Below are 27,679 nucleotides of genomic sequence, written 5' to 3'. Positions count from 1 at the left end.
AAACAGGCAGAAAACGAGGGTTTAGCGGCGTTCTTTGAAAATTTATCTGGACGTCAGCACTAACACACGTTTCATTTCCTCTAAGTACAAACTCGGTAAATGATGTAGTTCTTTCAACACTCCGTGAAAACGCGCATTAACGCTTTCGAGCAGTTGTGTAGTCGCACTCACAAACAGCTTTCTGTCAACTCTTTGAATTACGTGTTAACATTTCCTCTCTCCACTTTAGTCGTCCGGAGTGGAAGGGGGTAGGCGATGGCCAATGGCGATGCCGCCTTTCGTCTCGCTGCTGCTACTCTGGCAGAAAGACAGCGAGGAAACTCGCCGACAGGAGACGCACCCAACGCTCTTAAGTTAACCGCAACTCGTCGTTCTTGTAACAAATAAAACAAAATAGGTCAATTCAACGTTCTAAATAATAACGTTGGGTAGGCATGTGACTACTCTAACGATGGATAGCACTGCGCGATCGCCTTTGCACACGCTCCTCGAGAGCACGTGCTTTCACGCCCAGGTGACGAAGAAGAAGACGTCAAGAAGAGTGCGCTCTAGAACGAAAGCAGCCGCTCCAAAGAACAAGAAATTGCGAAGCTCGTATCCAGATTTTTATGTCCAGGTACGTTACTTGTACACGCACCTCTTCTTTGTTTGCAAAGAAGAACGCTATATGTTGCTTGCAAGCAGCTGCGTCGGGAGAAGTGGGCGAACCTTCCGTTGGACTCTCGTCCCCTATAGCTGTCAAAGTCCTCGGAAGCGCTTGGCGGCAGGGGTAAGCGGTTACTTGCTTGCTGAGCCACGGCCGCGCTGGAACGCTGGCACCGTTCCAGCGCAGCCGTGGCCGAGCTTGTCTCAAGACGTTACTGTTATATAAGGCGTCGCTGCCTACCGCAGCGCCATGAGCAGGCGCGCGCTTGGGGCCGCCCGAGGGGGAGGAAGAAGATGGAATAAACGCAGAGGATGTCTTCATTTCTGTCGTACTGAATAATATGCACGATATAACATAATTGGCGACGAGGATTTAACAACCCATGTGCTACCGGCTTCCCCTTCATCTGTGCCGTCGTTTGCTGCATATCATCCTCTACGATGAGTATTTCGGGGCTACATCCGCCACCCCCGTTCCTGTCCTCACCTGGAGACCCAGTCATCCCATGGGAGCAATGGATTCAAGCGTTCAAGAACTACATGGTGGCGTCGGGCGCCTCCGACCTACCTGCCTTGCGTCGGAAGGCGATTCTGCTCAACTGCCTGGGCTTGGAAGGACAACGCATCTTCCAGACCCTCACGTCAGAGCACGATCCGCGCTTTTTGGCTTCGAGCGCCACCGGAGGGACGTTGACGACTCCTGCCCCAGATGAGTTTGACTGCGCTGTTGCGACACTTGAAAGTCACTACAAGAGCTCTGTCAATGTCACCGCAGCGCGTCACCGTTTCCGTCGGCGTGCACAAGCCCCAGGTGAGACTGCGCTCGATTACGTCACCGCGCTACGAGGTCTCGTAGGAGCTTGCAACTTCGGTGACTTGGCGGACGACATGATGCGCGACCAGCTTATAGAAAAACCTAATAGCGAATACTTGCGTGAACGTCTTTTACTGGAAGAGTCTCTTACGCTTTCTCGGGCCCTTACCATTGCGAGACAGCATGATCAGGCGACTAGAGAAGCGACAGAACTTGCACGACATGAAGCACAAGTGCATCACGTTGAAAACACAAACACGTCAAATATGCGAGAAAAGCACTGTGGCACGTGCACGTGCTATAAGACGCCAACTGAAAGTCGTCGCGCTCTGAAAGAGCAAGAATGTTATCGTTGTGGCTATTTGGGCCATCTGGCGAATAGCCCTCACTGCAAAGCTAAGACACATAAGTGCCGCAGATGTGGAAAGACTGGCCATCTGGAAAAGGTGTGCAAGTCTTCCGGAAAGTCTGCCAAGAAAATTCAGCATGTCACAGAAGGCGACGCAGATACAGCTGACACGGACGATCACATAAGTGTTTGTCACATCTGGAGCCGTAAGAAGGGCATTTATGCAGTGTTGGAAATTGCAGGAATTTCCGTATCGTTCCTGATTGACACTGGATCATCGGTTTCAATCCTAGCCGAAGAACTTTACCGACGTCATTTCGATACTGTATTTCCTCTGACATCAACCTCCGTCCAGCTGCTCGATTATTCTAAGTCGGCCATTCCTATAAAAGGATGTTTCATTGCTCCAGTTTCATTTCATGGCCGATGCGCTTCTGTCCTTCTGTACGTTGTGTCGGGAGGAACAACAATTCTTGGTTTAGATGGCATCGCGGCTCTGGATATGAAGATTCAAGGGTCACCTCTCAGGTGTCTGCTAATGACGCAAGAAACTCCTGTGCTCCCTCCTGAATTACGTTCCGAGTTCGAGCACTTGTTTGAAAAGCAGCTAGGAACTGTCAAAGGTTTCACTCACAAGGTCAGAGTTCGCGCATCTGTGCAACCAGTGGCCAGCAAACTGAGACGACTACCACTCGTCATTCGTGAGCAAGTCTCGGCAGAACTACAAAAATTAGAAGCTCAGGACATCATTGAGCGCGTCGATTCTTCAGAGTGGGTCTCGCCAATTGTCGTAGCCAGAAAAAAGGATGGCTCGATTCGCATGTGCGTAGACCTACGAGAGCCAAACAAAGCTATAGTAGTGGACAGTTTTCCCCTGCCACAAACTGAGGAACTTTTGAACAGCTTGGCTGGTGCACAGCGATTCTCCAAGCTAGATTTAGCTTCTGCATACCACCAGTTACCACTAAGTCCAGAGAGTCGTGATCTCACGACGTTTATAACGCACGACGGACTATTTCGCTTTAAGAGGGTGTGCTTCGGACTGGCATCGGCACCGTCAGCGTTTCAGAAGATGATGCACATGATTCTCCAAGGATGCAAATGCGTCTTGTTCTACATTGACGACATAATCGTGTACGGACACTCCAGAGAGGATCACTTGGTCAATTTGCGCACTGTTTTGAAACGGCTCTCTGACGCTGGTCTCAGGCTAAACTATAAATGTGTTTTTGACGTCACTGAGTTGACTTTCCTGGGCCATGTTGTCAGCGCAAAAGGGTTATTCCCACTGATGTCATCTATCGACGCGATAACCAAGGCACCATCACCTACAAATATTAATGAACTTCGCTCGCTGCTGGGCCTCGCAGGCTTCTACTCCAAGTTCATCCCGCATTTTTCTGATGTTGTGGAGCCAATGCGTGTTTTGCTTCGAGGAAACGCGCCTTTTGCTTGGACTGCGGCAGCCCAAACCGGCTTGGAGCAGCTGAAAACGTTGATAACATCTTGCGAAGTTCTTCACCTTTTTGATCCTGAGTTACCCGTGTACGTTACAACTGATGCCTCGGGATACGGATTAGGTGCTGTACTGCAGCAGGATAACGGAACATCACTGCAAACTGTCGCGTTCGCCTCACGCACTCTTCAACCGCATGAACGGAAGTACTCCGTCGGTGAACGTGAGGCCCTTGCCTGCGTCTGGGCTTGCGAGCACTGGCACGTTTACCTGTGGGGCCGACCTTTCACCTTGCGGACAGACCACGCTGCTTTGGTTACGCTCCTCTCAACGAAAGGCACAGGTCACCGTCCGTTAAGGATTGCGCGCTGGTCATCACGGTTGCTGTGCTACAACTACACCATGGAATACAGGAAGGGTAGCGAAAATGTCGTGGCTGACGCACTCTCCCGGCTGCCCGTACAGAGTTTCATCCAGGATGCACCCGAAGAAGAATTTATATGTCTCTTGTCCCCAGTAGTTACCATGCAAGAGCTTCAAGAAGCAAGTGCCGCCGATCAGGCTATCTCTCAAGTTAAGCAGTTTCACACTACTTCTTGGCCTGACAAGAAATCCTTGTCAAAAGAGCTGCTACCTTACTTTCACGTGCGATCTGAACTCTCTGTTGTTAGCGACATTCTTTGCCGGGGTGACAGGATTGTCGTGCCTTCCGCTTTGACCCGCCGTCTTATGGATCTGGCTCATGAGTCACACCCAGGAATTAGTCGTACCAAAGCTCGTCTTAGGGAGTCATATTGGTGGCCGTGCATGGATAATCACATTGAAGAACTTGTACGCACATGTGTAGCCTGCCAGTCATGTGACAAATCAGCGCGTACATCTGCAGCACCAATGCAACCCGTGACTTTAACCGAGAAAGCCTGGGACAAAGTTGCTATCGACATTGTGGGACCTTTCACGCAAGCTCCAGCTGACTGTCGATTTGCCATTACGCTTATTGATTATCACAGCAAGTGGCCAGAGGTGACTTTCGTACGCGATGCGACCACGTCTACAGGGACCAAATTCCTACTTGAACTTTTCGCAAGAGAAGGATATCCACGTGGTGTCGTATCCGACCATGGACCGCAATTTTCTTCAGCGAGTTTTGAAGATTTTCTGACAGAGCGCGGAATCGCCCATTACTACTCTTCTGTGTATTACCCGCAAGCTAACGGCTTAGTGGAAAGATTTAACAGGGTATTAAAGTCCTATATTCAATTAGCCCTGTTAGAACGTCGTGAGATAAGAACAGCGATGTTCGATTACCTACAAACATATCGCTGTACGCCTCATGCGACTACTGGTGTTGCACCCGCTATTCTTCTTCATGGACGCCAACCTCGCACCAGACTTGACATTGTGGGATTTCCTGACAGATGTTTCACCGATGACCCTTCAAAAGCACTACAGCAGTTGAGAGAGCGCATCAAGAACAAGCAACTGACGTCGAAGCGCTACACCGATCCAAAACGCGGTGCCAAGGAACCCAACTTCGCCGTGGGTGACTACGTGCGGGTTAAATTACCTGCAGTTCATGGGAAGTTATCTTCACAGTTTTCTGCGCCCAAGAAAATTATTGGAAAGCGCGGACCCGCCTCTTACCTATTGGAGGATGGGCGGGTGTGCAATGCTTCCAAATTAGCGGCCGTTCACCCTGAAGCTATCAGCAGAATGAAATTAGGTACCACTGCTGTCATGACCTGGTCACCGGCATCCGATCACTCAACTAGTGCGGCTGTAAGCAATTCATCACAACCTGGCACATCAAGCGCAGATAAGGCACCCCTGATTCCTGCACCACCTGCTGCAGGGCGCACGCAAAAAGCTTCAGGTAATTTGCCAAGTTGCGAAGAGCGCGTGAGGAGAAGCGCCCGCAACAAGAAGACACCAAAGAAGCTGCATGATTACATCAGGAAGTAACGGACAATTTTTTTTTTTTCTTTCACGAGGGGATATGTTATATAAGGCGTCGCTGCCTACCGCAGCGCCATGAGCAGGCGCGCGCTTGGGGCCGCCCGAGGGGGAGGAAGAAGATGGAATAAACGCAGAGGATGTCTTCATTTCTGTCGTACTGAATAATATGCACGATATAACAGTTACGTATCTATCCACTCAGCTTCCGAGGTCACTGAAGTGCGTGTGCCTAGCTTAATAGCCGTTCATGCCATTGCCGCTGTGATCCGTTGCGAACACAGTGGCACAGTGCTCGAGACTTTGAAAGCCTGGACCCACTATTTTGCCTGCACGGTTGTGCGATGTACGTACAAAGGTAGTCAGCGTTGTATTGCACCAGTGTTGACGAGCCTTAATACAAGCCGGAAGGTCCTTATTTGGCATGGTATTTATTTTTTGCTGCGAAGCTGTTATCGGGAGTTCCGGGACGGTTATTTGTGCCGCGGTGAAGGCCGGCGTTGGACGGCGTGGCCGATATCAGATGTTAATGCAACGCAGCGTGTGGTGTGGGAGTAGTGAATTTCCTTTGAAATGGAATGACCAGTGATTGTAAAGAACATTTTGTACAGATTCAACCAACCTGTTGGAATCTGAGAAGCGAAGCTTTCGTGAAGCGGTTAAACAAATCGCATGCTACTGATTATATTCTGCATAGCGTTTTGCACCATGATGATTACCTCCCTGTCAGTGAAACGAGCAAGATGCGGAGACCAGCGACCACCTGACCGTGGTGACCGCGCATTATGCTGTCTCTGGGATTGCCCCCACCTCTCCCACTTGCTATGACACTGCATCCAGGGTTGGCGCGCCGACTAGAGATGGTCGACTCTGGAAATATTGCAAAAGTAAACTGCAACGCGAAAGACCGACCAAGCAGATGGGCAAACCCCAAACCCTAGTAAAGTAGGCATGGAAAAGTTTGCTTTATGAAAGGAATTGTGCCCTCTCTTTCGCATATTTGTTGCAGTGAGAATATCTAGCTATTTGTTTTATCGCTGAGTAATTCCGTACAAAAAAAGGCCAGCAGCCAGGACACATTAGGAGTAATAAACGTAATAGTGCTGTCCTGCGTATGAGCTATTCGCAGCAAGGCAGCAGCTCCCAGCCACCATCAGGGAAGTACGGGAGGGCTTGCAAATTAAGGAAGCTTCGTGTACGTCCCATTCGCATAGTCAACTTAAATGCGCGGTTTTTTAAACGAGTAATCCGAATTTTTTCTCACATCGCATTATACCGGTTCGGCGTTGGAGGTCAGAGTTTGTTCGGCTGGGACAGGAAATGCTGACGCCGTAGTTGCAATGCAGCCTGCCTAGGAGAAGTCGCTAAAAATAAAAAACAAACAAAATGGGCTGCAATCCACGCTGTGAAGGTGGTTGGCCAGCGAAGTTGCGCTATCACCTTGTCAGATAGACCAATGTGACCTAGCCTTGAATTGGGTCCTGCCAAGCCTGAGCACAACGCCTTTGTGCATATTGACGGTGCTGTTCCTTTCGTCGCTCATCGTGCTAGCGCTGCTCTTCAGGTGTCCTAACTGTGCTTAACTTGCTATGGGCCGGAACGGCTGCGTCCTGCCTAGACTGAGCACGACGCCACTGTGCACATTGATGTTGCTGTTCCCGTCGCCGCTCATTGCATTCACGCTGCTTTTCAGGAGTCCTAACTATGTGTGGCCTTTCCATAGCGGTATCAGAACACAAATGAAATCAGTTGCTAAGCGGGTTCTTCTTTTACATATGAAAGTGTAGTTACGTAACTCCCTGCTTCGTATGCTACGGTTGCCGCTTCCCGGCAACTGCAGTTCATGCAACCGTAATCGTTGCTGGTAAACGCTTGCGGCGAAAGCTATGCGCGAAGGCGAGCCTTCTGGTTCTTTCTTTGCTTTCCCCCACACGGCCGGTGCGCCGCTGTCGCGGATGCGAGCACCATTTGGTATTGCTGCAAGGAACCCAGCGGCGCACGCGGCGCGCGCCTGTCACCGTGATTGGTTGAGTTTTTGAGTGTGGAGACGAAGAAATCCCGGGGCCTTAGTCATATACAGCTTCCCTGTAAAAACAACCAACCAGGAACGCGCTCTAACGCAGCTGCGTTAGAGCACGGTTGTGGATGGCTTCATTTTAATTACGGCTCCCACGCAAGCTGCGCGATCCACATTGGAGGACAACTAGGAGCTTTAGGCGCAAGCGTATGTGCCCCGCCTGTGAAATCGGCAAGATTATGTCTGTCGCTGCGAGGGAAGCGAGCGCCAGAGGATGAAGGCGCCTGTAGATTGAGAAGAGAATCGCGCAACAGGAATAGCACGGAGGAGCGCGCTCAGCGCGCGGCATAGCAATGCCGCCTAGAGGAAAGCAAAGTGGCGGTTAGCAAAGCGGGGAAAGAGAAAGTAGGCGGAGCGTTGCGGAGGAGGAGGGTAGGCGGAGGCGCGCTAGGTTGACTTTTCTGGCAGATATGCTAGGGGTTCTGTGCGCGCCATGGACGTACCGGGTTCGTCTCGTGATCGAGAGGCCGAGAGCCAAGCGAGAAGGGCGCAGCAATGACGCAGGCGGAAACAGGCCGAGCGCGAGACCAAACCAAACAGACCAAGCGCCGGGCACGAGCTCAGCGCTTAGCGCGCTAGCCCATACTTCCCCGGTGCGCGATTCTCTTCTCCAGCTCCAGGCGCCTTCCCCGGTGGTCGCTTCCCTCGCGGTGACACACATAATCTCGCCGATTTCACAAATGGGCCACGTACGCTTGCGCGTAAAATTCAGTGGCGATTTAGCGGCTACTGCGAGAGAAATGCGTTACGTCGCACCTCTTTGACGTCCTGGGTCCATGATTTAAACCGCGTTCGCCACATACTCTTGTTAACACACACACACACTATATATATATATATATATATATATATATATATATATATATATATATATATATATATATATATATATATATATATATATATATATATATATATACCACACTGGCTTCCCACACGTCACATACTTTTTCCCACTTTGACATTCCTACTCCTAAAAGAGTAAATAGATGTTGCACTACCATCTTACAGGCACCTGTCGCTGGTGTTCAAGACTGCAGAGGATATGGGCGGCGTAAGGAGCTTAGCGTCCCGCGTGCTCGGCGTTGGCGTGGTCCAGCTGCTGATCGCATGCGTCGGTGCAGCCCCGGCAGTCGGCGATGCCGTCGCGTTCGGCCACGCGGTCACTGCACGACAGAGCCACAACGTCGTCGAGCACTCCGTTGGCCAGCGGCGCGTGACACTCGCACGCAGGGAGCAGGCCGCACCTCGTTCCGAGTTCTGTTCGGTGGACTGGGGACAAGGCAGTAAGTTTAGCACCCCTATTAATAAACGTTCCACCATCTGACCTGCCGCCTCGATCGACTACTGAAAGTGGATCACCTTGGCGACGCAGCGTTCAAGTAACGCCTTCGGGGCGATTATACATTTATAATTTCATAATCACGCATTTTACAGCGCCTGTTTAATGACGCTGGCGCGGAAAAAATTGCGTTTCTCAAGCTTCACTCTTCATCGTAGTATTCATCGAGCAGCGTTAATAATACAGATATAGTTTGTGGACTACACGGCTGATGCACTGGCTTTATCAAACATTTCGATGTCGCTCCGCAAGTGACAAGATCTGTGCAAGGTGTGAGTGACAACCTCCTGAAGTCTACATGACGCTCTTAAGCTTTGGAAAATGAGCATGCCAGCTTCAATCTTTGAAGGTTTGAAGCAAACAAAGTCATACAGGGGGCATAGTGACATAGGTCCAGAAACTTCTGATAGATGGCCCATAGTAAGTTGACTTAATTGAGCTTAATAATTGGAGGCACCCGCTGGAGGCACTCGTGCGTGAAGCCGTCTGTAGACAGCGCACAAAACACGACGCCATGGAAATTCTGCGGCACTGCGGTCAATTTAAGAGCACCTTGCGTACGTCATTCGTTTCGCATGACTGCATTACAAAAGACAGTTAATGCATGGGGCACCGCACGTTTTCAAGATTTGCAGAAGGAACTCACCGACTAAATATCCGTTTCACAGGGGCACCTTTCCCCTGCACCTGCAAGCTTGAAACACTTCGAATCTTTCATAGCTTTCCATACGCCCCACCTGTTTGTTGCACTAGCAATCAGATGGACAAGTCGACGTGTGTTTGCGCCGTCGCCGACGCTTCCGTGCTGTCCCCGGTGCAGTGGCGCGTGCGCGGCCTTTCCGAGCGTAACTGCCGTATGTAAGCGCGTGGCTAGAGTGTACTAGAATTCTAGAGGACTAGCGAAGCGCATGCGCTGCCCTCGCGGCTCGTGGTCGATGTCACGTGATTGTGTCTGCGGGCATGCGAGGGCACGCGGACATTGCGCGCTCTTCCGCACGCCCTTGAAGGTCACGTGATCCGCTCAGTTTCGGAATCGCTGCATAGTTAAACGGCAAAAGTGAGGCGCAGCACGGAACAAGTCTCGTTTTACGTTGCAGGAACAGTTTGTCGCTCTAACGTTGAGACCACGAAGGTCCACAGTGTGTGCGCTGCAGTGTATGTGCGTCTTCAGTTAGAAAGCGAATTTTATTGCGATAGCAGTTATACCGATGCTCTAGCACGTTCGCGCCACCGCCGTTGGCGTTGTCGTGTTGTCTCGATACTTACGCGCATGCGCGGTGGGCGCGAGTAAGATCCAATGAGGTTCAAAAATATTTAACCTCCTTCGGAGGGTCAGAAGGTCTCCCAACACGTGCAGTGCGTTCGGCTGCAAAATCGACAAAGCCATGTGGACGAAAAGTCATGCATTGCTCAATCGGCTCTGCCAGAGCCAGGACAGCGTTCAGGCTTCCACTGCTGGCATGAGCGATGAGCGCGCACACATTAGCTCTCCTGATCAATAGCCCAGTGCAAACCACGCCGTGATGCATGTACTGGTCTACAGCTAGACGGATAGTAAACCGCCATAGTATTGATGTATCTAAATAGCCCAGTGCAAACCACGCCGTGATGCATGTACTGGTCTACAGCTGGACGGATAGTAAACCGTCATGGTATTGATATATCTAATCCCTTCTTTGGTAGCTGACCAATTCCGATCGGTTTCCTCCGTTCTCAACTTGCGTGCACTATCGAGATGCGACGTTTTGCAACGCCGTTGACGGTGCTTCTCTTCACGACAGCTTTATGAGACGCCTGCAGCGCAAAACCTTGCTATCGCTTTCAATGCTTGGCCTTCAAGTGAGGCTGCCATCAATTTTGAATGCGAAAGCCCATACTAGCCTGCCAACCTAGACTTTGCCTCTATCTGTGTGAAGCCTCTTCATAGGCACGTTTCATCACGGGCGTTTCGCGTGCGAAACTTCTACTTCGTCGCACCAAGAGCAGCGAACAACAAAGAGCTCGGCGGCAGGGACAGCGGGAGTCGACCGACGAAGATGTGGCCAAGCGATTGCGACTGCAGCAACAAAGAGAATTCATGGCGTTGAAGCGTGCCAACGAAACTGCCGAAGAAGGACAGACAGGATTGGAGAGCCACAGATTGCCCAAACGTGCCAAGCGCGCTGCCGAAACGGTTGAACGACAAGCCCGACTAGCTGTGGACATTGCATGCCAGAATCACAAGGTCAGGGAACGTCTGTCTTTGGTAACGGCTGCGACGGCCATGTCCAAGCGGGTATACATCGACAGCCCGTTTGGTTTTTGCGTGTTCTGTGTATGACTGTGGCACTTGGAGTGCATGGACTGCGTCACGGCCCTCATGTACGCGACCTTGGCTTTGGTCTTTCCCGACGTTGAATTCTTTTCGTTTAAGGTGTGTAGCCTTCGCTCGCCCAAACTTAAGTGCATTTGTACATTTTGCGCAATGAGTATAAATATTCGCCCAAGCCTGTCCGCCTCCCTCCGCCGAATTGTAGTGAGGGGCGGATGATTTCCCCTCGCATAACCTTCTTGCAAATGCGAAGGCACAACACTGGCAGTGCGGTGCGAAGCCACAAAACAGCCTTTGTGCAAGTCTGCAATCTTCGTCCTCTGTAAACCGAGTAGGACCGTATGCATTATGCAACCCAGTGTGCATGACTATATATATATATATATATATATATATATATATATATATATATATATATGCCAGACACAATATATATTGAAATGATGGTTTAAATCGTGGATCCTGGACCTCAAACACGTGCGACGTAATGCTAATGCATTTCTCATTTACCGCTATATCGCCCCTGTTTCTTTTTTCTTATTTACTGTCCATAGAACTACGAGTCTTACTTCCTGTAATATTTTAATACGTACATTGCTAGCGCTGTCAGTGCTTCGCCCTTCGGGCATAACGGCGACTTTTTCTTTTTTTCTTCTTTGCGTTATAGTTTGCCCCACGGCAAACTGCGACTTTTTTTTTTTGCGCTCTATAATGATAACGCTCAACGCTGCATCCACCGTCTCGCCCAAGCCAACGCTTTCTCGTCTATCCGCGTTACTCGCCGCAGGCGACATGCTGAAGATCCAGAGGAAGGGCCCACCGCTTGAAGAGCTGGAGAAAGCGATGCCGCATCTGAAGCCCGGCGGCCGCTGGTTCCCGACCCACTGCAAGGCCCGGCAGCGGGTGGCTCTCGTGGTGCCTTACCGGGACAGGCTGGACAACCTGCGAGCCTTCCTGCAGCACATGCACCCGTTCCTGCAGAGGCAGCAGCTCGACTACGCCATCTACCTTGTGGAGCAGGTCGGCACCGCCGTTCAACGGGAACGTTCCATACGCAGTCCACTGAGTATAATAGGACTTCCGCATATTATTATGTGGGAAATGATGCGGAATACATGGAATATTTTTTATGGAGTGAGCACGAGCGAGTGAGTGAGTCGGTTGGAACCAAACTCCATTATTGGAACAAGGATGGGAACTTGGTGAAAATGGAGTTAAGCGAGGTTCGCCGGTCATGTCGATCCTCGAGTGCAATAATGAATTTTTTTTCGTCTCTTTGTAAGGACAAATCAAATCACAGTATAAGTACACATTCGGTAGACTGTTTCTTTCCAGCCTCCTGGATGGACGGATATTATATGAGGTTCCGTTTTGGAACTGGGTGTTTACGGATGAGAAAACGTTCGTCATTTTTACCTTTCCTTGCGCTTACTATCGGCCTTGAAATCCATCGCGTTAGCAAACCATCGTACGGAAATGAGAGTTAGTCTCCGAAAATCTATTCTTTGTTTCGTGTCCTTGTGCTACCAATACTCAAGCCACCTAGCTATAATTCTCTATTGCATATTCATGAATCCTTCCTCTATTGCCCTCAAAGTCCAATACCTAGGGCAGGAATACTACGTCCTCGCTGACCTCCGAATGGATACTGTACTGCGACAAGGCAACAAAATATGCCCTGTGGTATCGGCGCTATGCATGTTCAGTCGCCACCAGCAAATTTCTCCTATAACACTGTGCTTTCAGAAATCCTGATATGGTTTTCGAACTAGCAATACACTGCTCTTTGAAAGATCGTAATACCTGTAAGCTTTGATTTCATTCTTCGGTTGTTTGAGATATCTTCATCACTCTCGTCTCCATTGTTGCTATCCGGCATGTTCTTTCTGCCTCCCCAACTTTACGTTTAACCCCATTTTCCTGGTCGCTGCCAACGCCGTTGACGTAAAATATTCTAGTCGGTTTCCTGGTTCGTATTCCCCGCTGTAAGTCGACGCTTTTCTATTTAGGTGCCTAAAAGCCTTAGCAGCCGATATCCTTTGTACATCACGAAGGAGCATGCCGGCCAGCGTATCCTCGTGGATTTCTCGCCATGCTCACGTGCATCCTAGCCTTTCAACTGTCCATTGGTTTATACTTATAGCCCAGTTTGCGCTTCTGATTTTATATGCAACGCCGAGTTTCCATATGTACATACGTCGAGAAACCAAAACTCCTTTACGCATGCCTCGCAATACCTTATAATTGCCGTGCCCCCATGCATGTTTAATGGTGGATACATTTCTCTAGCGTTTCCCTTCGTGTTCTTGTTCATGTTCCTTTCTACGCAATTCTCCTTTTTAATGCACACTTTTTTTCCATGCTTTAATCTATACATAAGTATTCGTATTCGTCAACTCAGTATTTAGTCTCCGTTCATTGTGACTATCTGATCACACACGTGATCATAACATAACCATAAACACCGTAAGGCCTGGCTGAGTTCCTTCCATTGAACCCATACCTTAGCGTGTCGCTCTTCGCAATTATCGGCCAGAAGCTTAATTTCTTACCGACTGGCTGAAAAAAAAAGTCACCTGCATACATCAAACATCGAGCGTTTAGCCGCTTCCACACCATGTCGTTTATACGTACCAAACCTAACCTAACCTAACTTACTTGACTCTAGCCTCCTTTCCGTGCCTATCACCCGCATCACAGAGAGCGAAGTCTATACTAATCAACCCTAGCGCAAGCATTTCTAAATGCCGAAGTCTCACCGCCTGTTAACCCGTCCCGTACTATTTCTACTTTGTAATATCGTAAATTTCTTTTAGTAAAGCACTGTGTTCCCCAAGAAATTCTTCCCAAGAAATGTTCAAGAGAACTTCAGTTTACATTGTTGGATGCACCGCTAATATCATCGAAAGCAAAGTATAAAGGTCAGTATTCTGTTCTGGCTATTTCTACCGACTCTGTCATAGCAAATAGGCTGTCCTCTAAGAGCCTGCCTAAATTAAAACCGTTTTATAGTTTTCCGTTATATAATTTCTGTCCACTCTAGAAACTTCAATTTTATTACTTGCATTGTTAACCTCTATACTACTGACGATATTGTGTAATCGGCCTCTAAGATTTATTGTTGGTCCTATCTCTTTATACTTCGTAATTTGTATTAATTCTACTCCATCACCAATTTGAGTTTTCTTTGTCCCGTACGATTTTTCCAGTAGATTTGCTTGCGCTAACTTGCCTTTTTTAGGCCCCTGCCTATTTGTCCCATAAAATTTTTCCAGTAGCTTTACTAACACTGATGTTCTTCTTCTCCTTTTTTTTTGCTCCTGCTTATTAATTAGCTTAATCGATCATCTTTTCAGTCCGTTTAGCGAACAGTTCGATGTTTTTTCTTTCACCTTTTTCCACTGGAGGTTGTTCAGGACCAATTATCTTCCTTCATCAGTCTCACTTCTTCGCCTCACTCAGTTTGCTCTTTCAATACCTTTGAATGACTCAGCTATATTTCCTCTACTATCACATAGAGCAGCTTGAATATTCTGTATTTTCGAACATCGTCCTTTTCGAACCGCTCTTCGAATCGAGTAGCCATCCTTCGACAAGGCCCTCGAATGGAATAGTCAATACTTGAAGAAAAGGATATTTTTTTGTAATACTCTACGCCGTCGACTGCACGCGATAAAACATGAAATTGAAGCAAAAATGATATATTTTTCGTGCCATCCACATTAGACATAGCGTACTGGAGCACGCTGGGTCACCCAGTGAGCCTGAATTTGCCAGCTAAGCAAGATCATTTGCAATAAAGTTACCTTTATTAAATCTATATGATGATGCATGGCTGCAAATTCTCCCGAGAGCACCGATTTTTAGAACTATCTGCTTAGTTGTTCCTAATGCTGCGCTCTTCATAAAGCATGCTTTGTAATGTGCAGTGCAATGACTGAAGCTATCTATTGTTGTGAATACCAGGTTGTTAAAATTGTTTTATACTGATGATAAGAAGGCTGTACATTATTCGTAACCTATCCGAAAAGTATTCGATTCGCTTCGCTTCAGGCTCTACTCGACTCGTATTCGATTCGGTCTCAATAACTCCTATTCGTACAACCCTACTATAGTAGTGAATTTCATTGCGCCTTCCTATAGTGTTCGTGTGTATGGCTCATGTGTACAGGGACATTACGTTTCCCCCGTGCCCCTTTTCAAGCATGTGGGGTGCTTCTCGTCTGCTGCTGGGGATACTAGCGCTCATGGTCTCCGAGATCCCTGGGGCGCTCCGAAGCAATCTCGGAGGCTACGCATAGCGAGCTCTGGTGCGCCTGCGTTACCGTGGAGTAAGCCTCAAGCGTTCCACTGCTCGAGCGTTAGAGAACCACTATGGCCAGCCCGCAGCCAGGCGGTGCCGTGCCACGCAAAAACGAACTACTCCGTTGGTGACCTTTCACATTATTAAACTCTTGGCCATAAGTACAGGCGCGCAACATGTGGCGGTGTTTTTCTAGGAAGTATTTTCAGTATAGCTGGTGTCAGTAATGCTGTTCTTAACGCCTCAATGTACTGGGGGCGGGGGGGGGGATGACAAAATGCAATTTACACGCGAGTCAGGCAACCTCTAAAACACAAATGCAGTCATTACGCGCGTCATCGCTCCCTCAACGCCGCTCTTTCGCGCAGAACGGCATGGGAGACTTTAACCGCGCAAAGCTGCTCAACGTGGGCTACGAGATAGCCAAGGCGATGGACAGCTACGATTGCTTCATCTTCCATGACGTCGACCTGCTGCCGGAGAACAAGCACAACGAGTACGCCTGCAAGCACGGAGGCCCGCTCCACATGACCACCTGCCTCGACTACCAGAAATACAAGTGAGCTATATAGCATTGAGTCATTGAGATAAAAAACGACAGAAGATCGATTTTACACTGGTGAACTATTCTTTCAAGAAGCTTATTCGTTACTATTTACCTGACCTATTACAACGTAAAATAGAAAAGTGAAAGAGCCCATTTTGCCTTCTTGAATTTCGCGTGCAAACCACAGCGACGGAGCGTGAACGTGACGTCATAAATTTAAACCGCAACATTTTGTCTTCGAGCCATTTTGTGCAGAGAAAATTGTCAAAGCTTGCTGCGTTTATTCGCTGATGCATTCGCAATGGGATTATTCGTCCCGCACAGATGCTGCAAAAGTCCATGAAGTCAAAGGCAGCTCGTGCGGTAACTACTAAGGTGGCGTCGTTATCTAGCAATAGTTTTAGCGTATTAACGCGACAGCGTTGAGGAGCTCACGTCGCAGAAAAGCCGGTGTCGTCGGCGTTGGCCGTGAGCGAAAAGTGGCGGAAGGCAATTCATAAATAAAAACAACTTGCAAGATGGGCTGGGTGGAAATCGAACCAGGGTCTCCGGAGCGTGAGACGGAGGCGCTACCACTCAGCCATGAGTTCGATGGTTCAAAGCGGGACAAAAGCGCCTCTAGTGAATGCGGTGTTGCCTTAGAAACGTGCCGTAGAAAGTTATACTGCGGTGTATATGGGTAATTATGAGCATGTAAATTACAGCAGTCGCAGTTAAACGCGTCGCGAAGTACGTTTTCGCTACATTTCTTCTGCGCTTGGCGCACACGCAGAGCCATCTTGCGGCAAACACAGTAAACCCCCTTCTCGCAAGGTACGGCGCTGCCCTGACAGATGGCGCGCCACTCGCCCGTTTCTCCCCTTCGTCTCGTTTGAACGCATTGGGGCCGTGCGGAGACCGGTGCGAGGATGCCCCAATACCCTTGCGTTTAATAAGTTTTCTCGCTCTCTCCCCTTCCAACTTCCAGCGTGCGTAACTTGAACCCTCGTGTTTAGGCGACGCGGCTCCTCTTTCCGCTCACAGCGCGATTCCTAGGTGCAGCGTCCGATGCGGGACGCCTCTGACGTGATCGCTGCGCCGTAGCGCGTCTGGTGGGAAAGCGTCTCCTGCGATGTGTGCGTGCTGCTGGCTAGGAGTCATGCGATTGCGTTGTGCTCCCAAGCGAGATAGATGACGATCCCATCGAGGCGTCAGCCCCATGATCGCGTCCGCCTTCATGGCGCGTCGCGCCCCGGCTGTCCGTGCCGATCACGACGTTTGGCTCGCGTAGATCGTTTCTCCCTCCGAGACACCGAGTTCTTTGGTGCGTTCCGCTTGCTCAGGCGCACGTTTCGTCTTTGTGTGACTCAATAGCATGCCGAGCGAATGAGTGGGCGGTGCGAACTGGGTGCCATAACGCTATCGCGTTACACTCTTGAAGACGAAGCTTAAGCGTCCTCCAAGTTTTTTTTTTACCTATCGATTCTTGGTTCATGTTAAGTGACCTTCTTGTTTTTCTACAAATATATGCTGTACCAACCCAGTGCAACATTGTTCTGTGTCCCTTTAAGCTGGGGCGCGATAGGAGATGGCTGTTCGGCGCGTTCGTTCGGTTACCGGCGCGCGCGATTGGCCTACTCCGCGCCGACGTCGCCAGCCGCGGGGCGCGGCCGTGTTTTTGGTGACGTCAAAACGACGACACGCTCCTGTCAATCATCCGCCCACCGAGCATTTCGTCTGCTAGGCGACGAACGCGACGGGAGTTGAGAAGTTTGGAGCGATCATCGCTCGTTACGAGACCGGCTTCGCATGGCGCGTCTGGTCGATTGGATTGGATCCAAACGGCGGTTTCGGCAGCTGTTTAGCACGTTCGGATCCAATCCACAGTTTAATTCGAGAAAAATGGCGCTGGCGTTGGGAACTTCAGTGTTTGCGATGGCGTTGCTCGAGGAGGAAGGAGAGCGGGTGGCATTGCGAAACGCGTTTGAAGAAATGGCAGAAAGCTAATTCCGGTGTCGCTTTCGCTTCTCGAAACAAATAGTGCGTTGGTTGTAGGGCGAAGTCGACCCCATCATGGGTGCCAGCGAGCCACTGGAATGTTGTTGCTGCCTCTTGAAAAGTGCGCCACTGCTCCCGTCGTTTCTTTTTTCTCTTTGTTCTCGCTGTGCGCGACACCACCTAGGGAAGACGCAGAGAAACTAATAGTTATAAATTGTAGGGTTCACACTTACTATTTGAAAACGTGTTTGAGCTGGGGAAGGCAAAATTTAGATAAAGATTTCATTCATTGGAAGACGAGAAACATTTCGTTTTGTAGTATACTGTCTGCAAGCAGACGGCAAACGCCGGAAGTAAACTTCCGGGGAGTTCACCACTTGCCGATTGGCTGCTCTCTCCGCCCCGTTCTCAGAAATTTTGGATACTGCCACTTAGTGACGTCGCAGCAACCGAACAGAACGCGTATCGAGCAAAGATCTCCGATCGCGCCTCTGTAGTAGTAAGATAAACTTCAGTAATGTCGGAAAAATTACTGTGCAGAAGGCTTTGCAGCCCGGAAAAAAAAAAGAAAACTACACGCGGGTGCGAACGCCAGCTTCCCACACCAGCTGCGCGTGAAGTTACAGCGCCCGCTCAGGCCTAAGTATTGTTTATTGTTAAGGGAGGGTTACATTGCATTTTCAAGAAATCAATAGCTCCCCGTGAAGTTACAGCGTATGCTCAAGTCTAATTCTTATTGTTAAGGGAGGGTTACACTGCATTCTTAGGAAACCAAAAAATAAAAGCAGAAAACTTCGATATCACATCCTTTTCTAAAACGACGCAAATAATGCATACTGTAAAACAACGACTCCATGATTTTGGCGATAAGTTAGAGACAAGTTACTATCGACCAGTTATCTTATCCCGCACAGTGAATGAATACAGTTTTCAAATCATTCCTGTTCCAATTTGATTAGATGTTACTATTTAGCGCCCTTTTATTACAGGCGCAGCGAAGCGCATTGACGCATATACGCTGCGATGCACGCAGGCCGTTCTACGAGACCATCTTTGGAGGCGCGTGCGCCCTGCGCAGCGACCACATGGAGAAGGTCAACGGCTTCTCAAACGTGTTCTGGGGATGGGGTGGCGAGGACGACGACATGTCCATCAGGTGCGTTGACCGTTTCATTCTGGAGGCAATTTCAGACGCAGCCATGTTGAGCGCTGTGATGAGTATGCGCATGCTTGCAGTAGAGTCGTCATTCAGCAAGCAACGCTATCGTGCGGGGGTGTTATTCTGAAGGTTCACAAATTCTGCCATATTGTCGACTTCCGTCGCCATCATGTCAGCTCTGATTGGCCCAGAGGAATGCTACGGACTCTCTGATTGGCTCAAACTGCCGCCATTACCGAATTTGGCAATACGGCGAAATTTGACTATGTCCAGAATAGCACCCCTATCTCGATGCACAGTTTTCCTTCTCGAAACGGGCGATGATCGCTCCATTAGACCAACAGAGGGTCGCAGAATAAGGAACCATCTGGCTTGGTTTTCAGCATGGTGTAGCCATGTTTAGCCTGCTCCGAAGCTTTTATTCTTTACATTAAAATTTTCTTCTTTTGAAAGCCCTCCAAGCCTATTTATTTCCTTCATGACCTAACGGATGCTCGGCGATCAGAAAGTAGACAACTCGATACGCCATCGATTGTCGAATGAAACACGCATGTCTTAATTCCACATGATTAAATTGGGACACAGCACATATAGACACAATGAAGATGGGTCTAACTTTCTTGCAGGCTGCGGTTCAGTGGCTTGAACATTGTGCGTAATAACTGCACTGTTGGCCGGTACACCGCGCTCAGACATGGCACCCAGCGAGCAAATCCCAAACGGTAAGCCTTAAAGGAATACGTGACTTGGTTTCATGGGCAGGAGGCGACCTTTATCATGGGCAATTATGCAGAAGGCCAGCACTATACTTATGGAAAAACATTAGGGAAAATGAAGGCTGCTACATGAGAACTTCGCCACAGCCCACAGGGATTCCAGAAGTCGAGGCGCTGCTTCGTCTAGGACATCAGACACTTTGGCGAAGTTAGGTCGAGCATTTTCGAATGTTACAGTACAATGTACTAGTTATAGCTACACAGCAAGTTCGTGAAGGCAGGCTTATGTTCTAGCAGCGCAAGCATAACGTGTGGCCCAAATCTACACAAAATGCAGCAAGTTGCACATGCATTGTAACACCAGATTTCGCAATCGGCGACGAGTTAAGATTGTAAATGGTAATCTCAGACTGGCCACCTGGAGAAACCGATTTTTTTTTTTTCTGTGGGTATGTCAACTGCCTTGACATGTTATATATGGCTTGCAAGCAAATCAAAATTAGTGATTTGGTAATCTTAGTAAACTTGAAGGTCCCCTCGTTAGGTTTGGGTATTGCAGACAGACAAGCGCGGCGTGTAAATACAGCGGTGATGATCGTGTATGCAAAATACACGGCAGAGTATTACAGTGAAGCACAATGCAAAAACTAAAATAGAACAAACACCCGAGTGGTCTTGCCGCCAGTTCCGACGGCGTCGCTGGTGCCGCCTAACAAAAAACCGGCAGAACCCATGTCACGATGACTGTCAATGGCAACGCGTTTAGCATAGAATAAATATAGCGACACAACATATACTGCCACCGTCAAAATGAATTATGAGACTTGTACTGCAGCGGGACCCGTCCTTCGCGCTTTGATGATGGTGACTTATTGGCATACCTTTTGTGTACCTTTTGTGACGGGGAGCTGACATATATTTACCTGGCTTGCTTGAGTTAACCAGGTGTGCTACACATGTTTTTCGTTTTAGCATTTCATTTAGATAGCAATTATGTGGACACTCCAGGCGCATTTCTGCCGTCGCCGTGAGGTTCAGTATGAGTGAAAGTGTGTGAAGGTAAGCAGGCGAACGCGGTTCAATCTCGCGTGCCCTCGATGTCCTCCTCACCCGCCGCTCCGTACAGAGTAGAGACAACCGCGGCGTTGACCACGCTAATCGAGGACGTTGTAGTAGGCGCCTTTGGCGGACGCCGTAGGAACGCGTTGCCGGCGCTCGTGTTTTGAAAGCGGTCTGTGACGTGGCTAAAGTGCGCGTGGCTCATCTTCAAAGCGATTAGCGATATTTGCATAGTGCGCGTTGGTAGCCTCGTATGCGCTGTGATTTCGACCTTTCATAAACATTAAAGCAATAGATGCACGGAGGTCAATTGGCTCGCGGCTGCGGCCGCGATTCCTAACTCCAGCGTTTTCACAGACAGTTTCCGTGGTCATCGAGCGATGTGTGTTCATGTTTACCTGTGCGCGCGTGACACCGTGCTGGTTAATTTAATCAAAGCACGTCGACGGGCTAGTTGGTTTGAATACATGATAGAATGTGTAAGCGCGACTGAACAAGGACGTAGAAAGAAGCAGACACACAAAGCGCTGTCTCTTTGTGTCTGTTTCTTTCCAAGTCCTCGTTGAGTTACGCTTATGCATTGTCATTGTAGTTAGTTAGCGAATGTTTTACAAGTTTATACGGCCGATAAAACTATCCTTACTTCGTACAGCTATCCACTAATTTTCTATCAGACGCACAAAGCGCTGTCTCTTTGTGTCAGTTTCTTTGTAAGTCCTCGTTGAGTTACGCTTATGCATTGTAATTGTAGTTAGTTAGCGAATGTTTTACAAGTTTATACGGCCGATAAAACTACTATCCTTACTTCGTACAGCTATACACTAATTTGCTATCGCAATCGGCGCTTCACCTTTCCGGCGGAACTGCGAATTTTTTTTTGTATACATCTCTGATCTTTTTTTTTCTATTCCTCAAACTTCTCTATCTTGTGCCGCTACCTATGTCTGTAACGGATCCGATCGTATCAATTTCTTCCCTGCTTTCTTCCACCAAGAACACTCGGCGCCATCTAGCGGTGCCGCCGCGAAGCCTGCGCGTGGCCACCGAAATGCATGGCGTGCCGGTGTGTGCGAACGCTGAGAAACGTGGTAACCAGGCTCCTCTCGCGTTTCTTTCTGGACACCCTGCGCCATCTGGTGGCGTAGCAGAGAAGCCCGCACTTGGCCTCCGGGACAAGCGTGGTGTGCCGGTGCATCTGAGCGCTGAGAATTGTTCCCTCGCTTGCCGCACACTCATATTCAGTGCATTTATGGCTCACCTGGCTAGAGTGCTGGCATGAAAGGTGTCCATTGAAAAGTGACCCATGCCCAGTGTATTTGTGGCGCAGCCTGCTAAGGCATTGGGTTGCTTTCATTGAGGGACACTTGTCGGTTTGATTCCACCCAGCATTGGAGAAATTTCAACGATCTTTTTTACTCATTGTACAGTGGCAAATACCTATAGTTACCCATACTGGCGTCAAAGATGTCCATTAAGAGGGACACACACCTACCGTCCGGCACATATTCAGTAACTCATGTAGACATATCAAAGAGGTTAATTGAAGACCAGCGCAAACTGAGTGGCACGTATCAGTGCTCCAAGTCGGCATCAAACAATTTCATTGAACAGCAGTACGTACCCAGTTTTGCATCTACAGTGACCCATGTTGGCGTGTAAGACGTTTGTTGAAGAGCGGCACATATGTACACATTGCCACATACTCAGTGACTCAAGCTGGTCTAACGGTTGGTTTCGAACCCTGTTGACTCAGCACAGCAGTCCAATGCACTACATGTTCGACCACCACGGACTCCCCACTGACCTAGGTAGGCAGGAAGATTGTTAGATACAAGCTAGATGTTCACCCAAAAGTGTCTGAAGTACGTAGCCCAAGAATCTTAATGCATTAAAAGTATCTAGAAATGTGCACTGCTTGCAGTGCACAAATACCCAGGATGCATGCAGCTAGTACATGTCTACTTTCCAGCTTGATCTAGCTAAGGCCACAGCTAGTAGCCTTCTTTTGTGGGATGTACTCAAGACCCAGACCTATACAAGCCAGCTGGTAGCTCAGCTATTGCTCCCTGCACTTACAGTTAGTCACCATCTTGGGAAGCACTGCTGTAGCTGCAGTGTAGATATTTAATTTCCAAGCTTGTTTCAGCTTCGCAGGTGCTATAGTTAGCTCTACTTACGTTTGTACAGACATGTTATTTTGCATGTTACTACAAAAGCACAAGAAAGGCAACAACCACAGTAAGATTTTCACTTAGACTGTGGTTGGTGTACTTGTGCCAAGTTAATTCTCAACCAGAGGAGCTGTTGTCAAACCCTTGATTTCAAGCCACTGTAATATTGCACAAATACTAAATTGATAATCATTGAAAGAACTGATAGATACAGTGCAACAAAATCTTTTTGTCAATACATAGCACCAGTACTGAAATAGTTATCCCAACATTCACAAAGAAATGTATTTGGGCTCTATTTATTGTTCTCCCACACTTTCCTCTTAAACTGAAAGACAACAGTTGTTGCCTAAGCTCATGCAAGTATAAGCATTCATAGTGATCAAATGGCATCAGCAGTCACCAACTTTAATGTGTTCCAAAGTTGGTAATGAAACATTATTGGGGCTTTTTATGCAACGTCTGACATCTGCCACTGCACATGAATGGCAGAACAAGCAACTTTACATTGTGCCCTCTTATTTTAAAGAATTTAAGATGCACCTTAAAGAAAGTGTAGCAGTTCAGCCTAAGCACACAATGAGTGCGCGTAACGCATTGCAGTCAGCTCCTTTTGTTCAGTCATTCTCAATGTTCAAGCACAATGCCTATAAATAGTTCTACCTGTTCAGAGTAAAAAAGAACCACTGTTTTGTGACAGTGGTGGATCAGTATTAGCATACTGTACCATGTATGCTGGCTGTAACTCTGTGCTTAATGAGCATGTCTGTCTGAAATATTGCAACAAATGTACGATTCTATTCCCCTAGTTCCACAGGCAATGAGTAGATAGCCCTGCATGTGCACCTTGTGCCAGTAGACTTGCACAGGTGTGAAAATTCATGGATTCGTATGCAAAAGTCCCATATGCCAGTTCAACAAGCAAACACAGCCAATAAATACCAGTATCACTTCAGGCAAACTGCACTCTAAATGGTTGCATGCAGTACTCACGGTAGCAGAAATGGGTGCAAGCTTGTGTAGAGTGCATATCAAGCAAGCTAAAACAGCATTGCAGAAAGGCTGTTTCTTGTCTCTACACAGACACAACCTTCCATAATGGCTCATAGATGCTTAAGGGAGCAGTAAAAAAATGCGGTTTATTTCATACATACAAATGTTATTCAGTATGGTTGCTATGAATACGACTAGTATAGTGGGTACTTGTTAAATACTTCTTTACAGAGAACTTCGAAGTTGTCATAGTTACAGTAGTAATTCAAATGGTTAAAAATGGGTATAGGGACCAATTAGCTTTTCTGAGAGCATCACTAAATGTAGTAGTCATTATATTCAAATAAAGGAAGCAGCGCAGTGAAAGAACAGGCTAAGATTTCAACAGAATTATAAACTTAAAAGGCAGCAAAGGTGAATTCACAATGCCTTCTTGAAGGAATCTTTACAGTAAACAAAAAGACTTATTTTGACTAAATTTAGGCTGCAAGAACTATCCATTGTCCCACCACACATACACAAACACACACAAAACTGATTTGCGGTGCTTTCAAAAATTACCAACTGGAATTGCAACTGAACTGTGGCTGGCCTACCACAAAAAACTTGTTATGGGCCTCAGAGCTATGTTTTGATTAGTAGGCCCACCATTTCTGCTCACTGAAAAGGCTTGATTTTAACCCTGGAATACTTTGTCGCAATCTTCTACTGAAAACTGGGACTCCCATGGAGAAAGTTGGTGAATGAGATCACATCTACGGAACTTGAGTCTTCGTGCCACCTCAAAGAAAGGTACAGCTGCTTACACAAAGATTCGTGGGCTCAATGGTTTTTAGTGTTCAGCACAAGTTAACACAAGCATGCATCCGAGCGCTTTCTTCCTTTCTCTTTTTTTTCGGGGAACTTTCCCCTTATATCGAGCCGTGTGGCTGCGTACACTACCCTTCCAAAACCTTTCGCGACTAATCCGCTAGGGCATGGCACATGTGCCATCGCACTGTGAGAAAGGCGGAATTAGCATGCACCAGCGCGGCACCGGTGATATCTCGGAAGCCTTGCAAAAGGAGGGGGACTTCGTGCACCCGTCACTAGATGTCGCAGCATGTCTAGAGGGAAGCAAATATTCGCAACAAGGCTAGGCATGCGTATGCCGCAGCAAAAGTCCAGAGACCACTCAGCACATCCTAATGGAATGCGAAGGGATTCACCAGTGAGATCCGTAGAACGTACACCTTCCGGAAGCGCTAGTATTTAAAGTGGACAAAAGCATCATTTGGTCAGCAGTCGAGATAAGCAAGAGACATTTAGAGTAGTGATGCAAAAAAAAGGCAGGGAAGAGATGTAAAAAATAAAACTATGGGGTTTTATGTGCCAAAACCACTTTCTGATTATGAGGCACGCCGTAGTGGAGTAGTGGAGGACTCCGGAAATTTTGACCACCTGGGGTTCTTTAACGTGCACCTAAACACGGGTGTTTTCACATTTCGCCCCCATCGAAATGCGGCTGCCGTGGCCTGGATTCGATCCCGCGACCTCGTGCTCAGCAGGCATAGGTGGCAATACAGCAGGCATAGGTGGCATAGGTGGTTTCAGGCATAGGTGGCAATACAAGGTTTGAGGAAGAAAATAAAAAAGGGATTATGGAAATGTATACAAAAATAGTAGAATGAAAAACAGGCAAAGCATACCTGATTAAATAAAGCAGTCTAGGTGACTATTGTCACCCCTGTTTCAAAAGGAATGCCAATAAATCATTATCATCGGAGATGTGAGAAAAGGCCAGCTGCAGTACATGGCTCATACATGATGCGTTTCGTTGGTGACAATGTGGTGTGTCACTGCACTGCTTGAATACTAATCGCATTAATGTGGGCGGTCATTAAAGTTCTGCCAGAATAAAAAAAATTGCGACAAAATGCTCCTTTTCTCTTCGCGGCACTTCACAACTTTCAATGTGTGGCTATATCTGATGAGACTTGGTGCTAGGGCTTCTTAATGTTTAACAAAGAGTATGAATACCCAGACCAAATTTAGAAGCTGCAAACACGCGTGATTACCATGTTTTGCAAAGCACCTCAGCTGCGAGATTACACAGCTTTGAAGTGTTTCCTAACCTGCTGGTTTTTAATTAAATTCCGAAGAAATGCATCATGTCGGTTTCAGCTAGCTGAGACCAATTGGTCCACGCTTTTCATTAGTCTATTCAAGTCCACCTCACAACAAAGTCGGCTAGAGTAAGCCTTTCTGTGGCGTGACATCGGACAGCAGTGTGATGAGTGCCTAATCTAGCAGTACATGTACTGCAAAGGGCATGCCAATTACATAGCCACTTTTCTTTCCCATTTCTCGCCAGGATGAGACTGATCAGACGGTCCTTCTTTCGCATCTACAAGGATGGCCTGAACACACTCAAGTACAGGGTGATTGACATAGTCTTCAAAAAGCTATTCACCCACATCAAAGTGGATCTGTTTCAGAAAATACTCACCCGGCCAACTGAATGATTGCGCTTTTCACCAGTGTTGCAAGCGCACTGCTTATGCAAGGATTTTTGAACTGGTGCATTTTGCACAAATCTCATGTGCAAATGACATTTTCTTTCACTACTGCTGTTTACTATTAAACATAGTTTTCGATAGGTAATGTCATATCTTATTGCCCTGATCGTAAGGCTAGAATGGTTTTACGTTTTGCTGCAGATGTGACAGAGTACTTTTGGTGCACACACACACATGCACAATTAATCAACAAGACCAATAAACTTTTGTGTTACTTATAAGTGAAGGTAACAATGTATGGTTGTTACACATGGCTAAATGAAAAGAAAAACCAGACAGAGCCCAGGACGAACCAGACTTGTACATTTTACAGAAAGAAGTAACAAATTCTTTTAAAGATATAATTTATTACAGTTACCAATTACTGCTCCTCGAATGTAATTGCTCTAATTGTATGATGTATTCGACATTACTTCTCTCTCTATTTGATTAAAGTTGAACACATACAGTAAACAGAATGAGCGGGCCTAGCTCTTTCAATGCGTCCACCACAGCACTTAACACATTAAATTCCCTATGAATTTATTTTTGAAATTTTCTTCCATAACCTTCCCTTGTTTTCTTGTTGAAACATCTGTAGTGACATTGAAAACTCTCTAAATGTGTGCACTGAAGAGAAGGGCTGTATTGTAATGTACAACACCTTGCTCACTAGATTGGGGAAGGCGCTCCCAACAGGGACAGCGAAAAAATGAAAAATCACTCATAGCCAATTTTCTGGCATCAACATCGGAAGTGGCCATGAAGTGCCATTTGAAGTGGTTGGTCACCATCTTGTGGACCTCTTCCCGGTGACCTTTAATTGTTAGCCATTTAGACATAAATGACTAATTGTAACATAATATAAAGCTCTATATTATTTAGCCCTAAAATACTGTTTGTATGCTACTATCGCAAAAGCAGGTGTAATATGAGTCCCGTATATAGGGAATTTTTTTATTGTTAGGATAATTTTTATATTGCCTGTGCCATGCAGCATGATTCTGCTTCTTTAGATAGAATACTATCAGAGACAGTCAACAAATAAGTTTATGGCATATATTGCAATTTATGAACTGTAGCTGATTACTCTGAAAGTTATATGTACTTGGAATGAATTCTGAGGATGACACTAGTTTCAATATATGCATTCCCAAAGTTTGTGACGAATTTGTGTTATTGTTCTAGTAACTTTTGAGCTTCAATGTATAAAAAGCAATTTTGTTGAAGTGGAACAACAGTGCATTTTTACCACAATTTTAACTGCAAG

The 27,679-nt window shown here is 47.4% G+C and overlaps 1 protein-coding gene across 3 annotated transcripts; it reads left to right on the top strand.

Moving 5' to 3' along the window:
* The first annotated feature begins 511 nt into the window (after positions 1-511).
* On the top strand, positions 512-26,510 carry LOC142579174 (beta-1,4-N-acetylgalactosaminyltransferase bre-4-like). 3 transcript variants are annotated; one of them, XM_075689127.1, is made up of 7 exons: positions 512-616; positions 8,306-8,580; positions 11,735-11,967; positions 15,619-15,809; positions 18,808-18,930; positions 19,560-19,655; positions 26,226-26,510. In XM_075689127.1, the coding sequence occupies exons 1-7, from the start codon at positions 609-611 to the stop codon at positions 26,374-26,376; spliced, it is 1,077 nt and encodes a 358-aa protein (XP_075545242.1). In that variant the 5' UTR covers positions 512-608; the 3' UTR covers positions 26,377-26,510. The 3 variants fall into 3 exon arrangements, with proteins under 3 accessions (XP_075545242.1, XP_075545244.1, XP_075545243.1); XM_075689129.1 differs by lacking the exon at positions 8,306-8,580; XM_075689128.1 differs by lacking the exon at positions 19,560-19,655.
* The last annotated feature ends 1,169 nt before the right edge of the window (positions 26,511-27,679 follow it).

Source organism: Dermacentor variabilis, chromosome 4 (genome assembly GCF_050947875.1).
Source record: "Dermacentor variabilis isolate Ectoservices chromosome 4, ASM5094787v1, whole genome shotgun sequence".
Lineage (NCBI taxonomy): Eukaryota > Metazoa > Arthropoda > Arachnida > Ixodida > Ixodidae > Dermacentor > Dermacentor variabilis.
The sequence above is the reverse complement of the archived record's forward strand: the minus strand, read 5'-3'. Positions and strand labels throughout refer to the sequence as shown.

Excerpts from the sequence above, each read along its gene's own strand:
- LOC142579174 (XM_075689127.1), top strand. Across the intron at positions 15,810-18,807 it reads CTCGACTACCAGAAATACAA|GCCGTTCTACGAGACCATCT; the intron begins GTGAGCTATATA and ends CGATGCACGCAG. Across the intron at positions 19,656-26,225 it reads CAGCGAGCAAATCCCAAACG|GATGAGACTGATCAGACGGT; the intron begins GTAAGCCTTAAA and ends ATTTCTCGCCAG.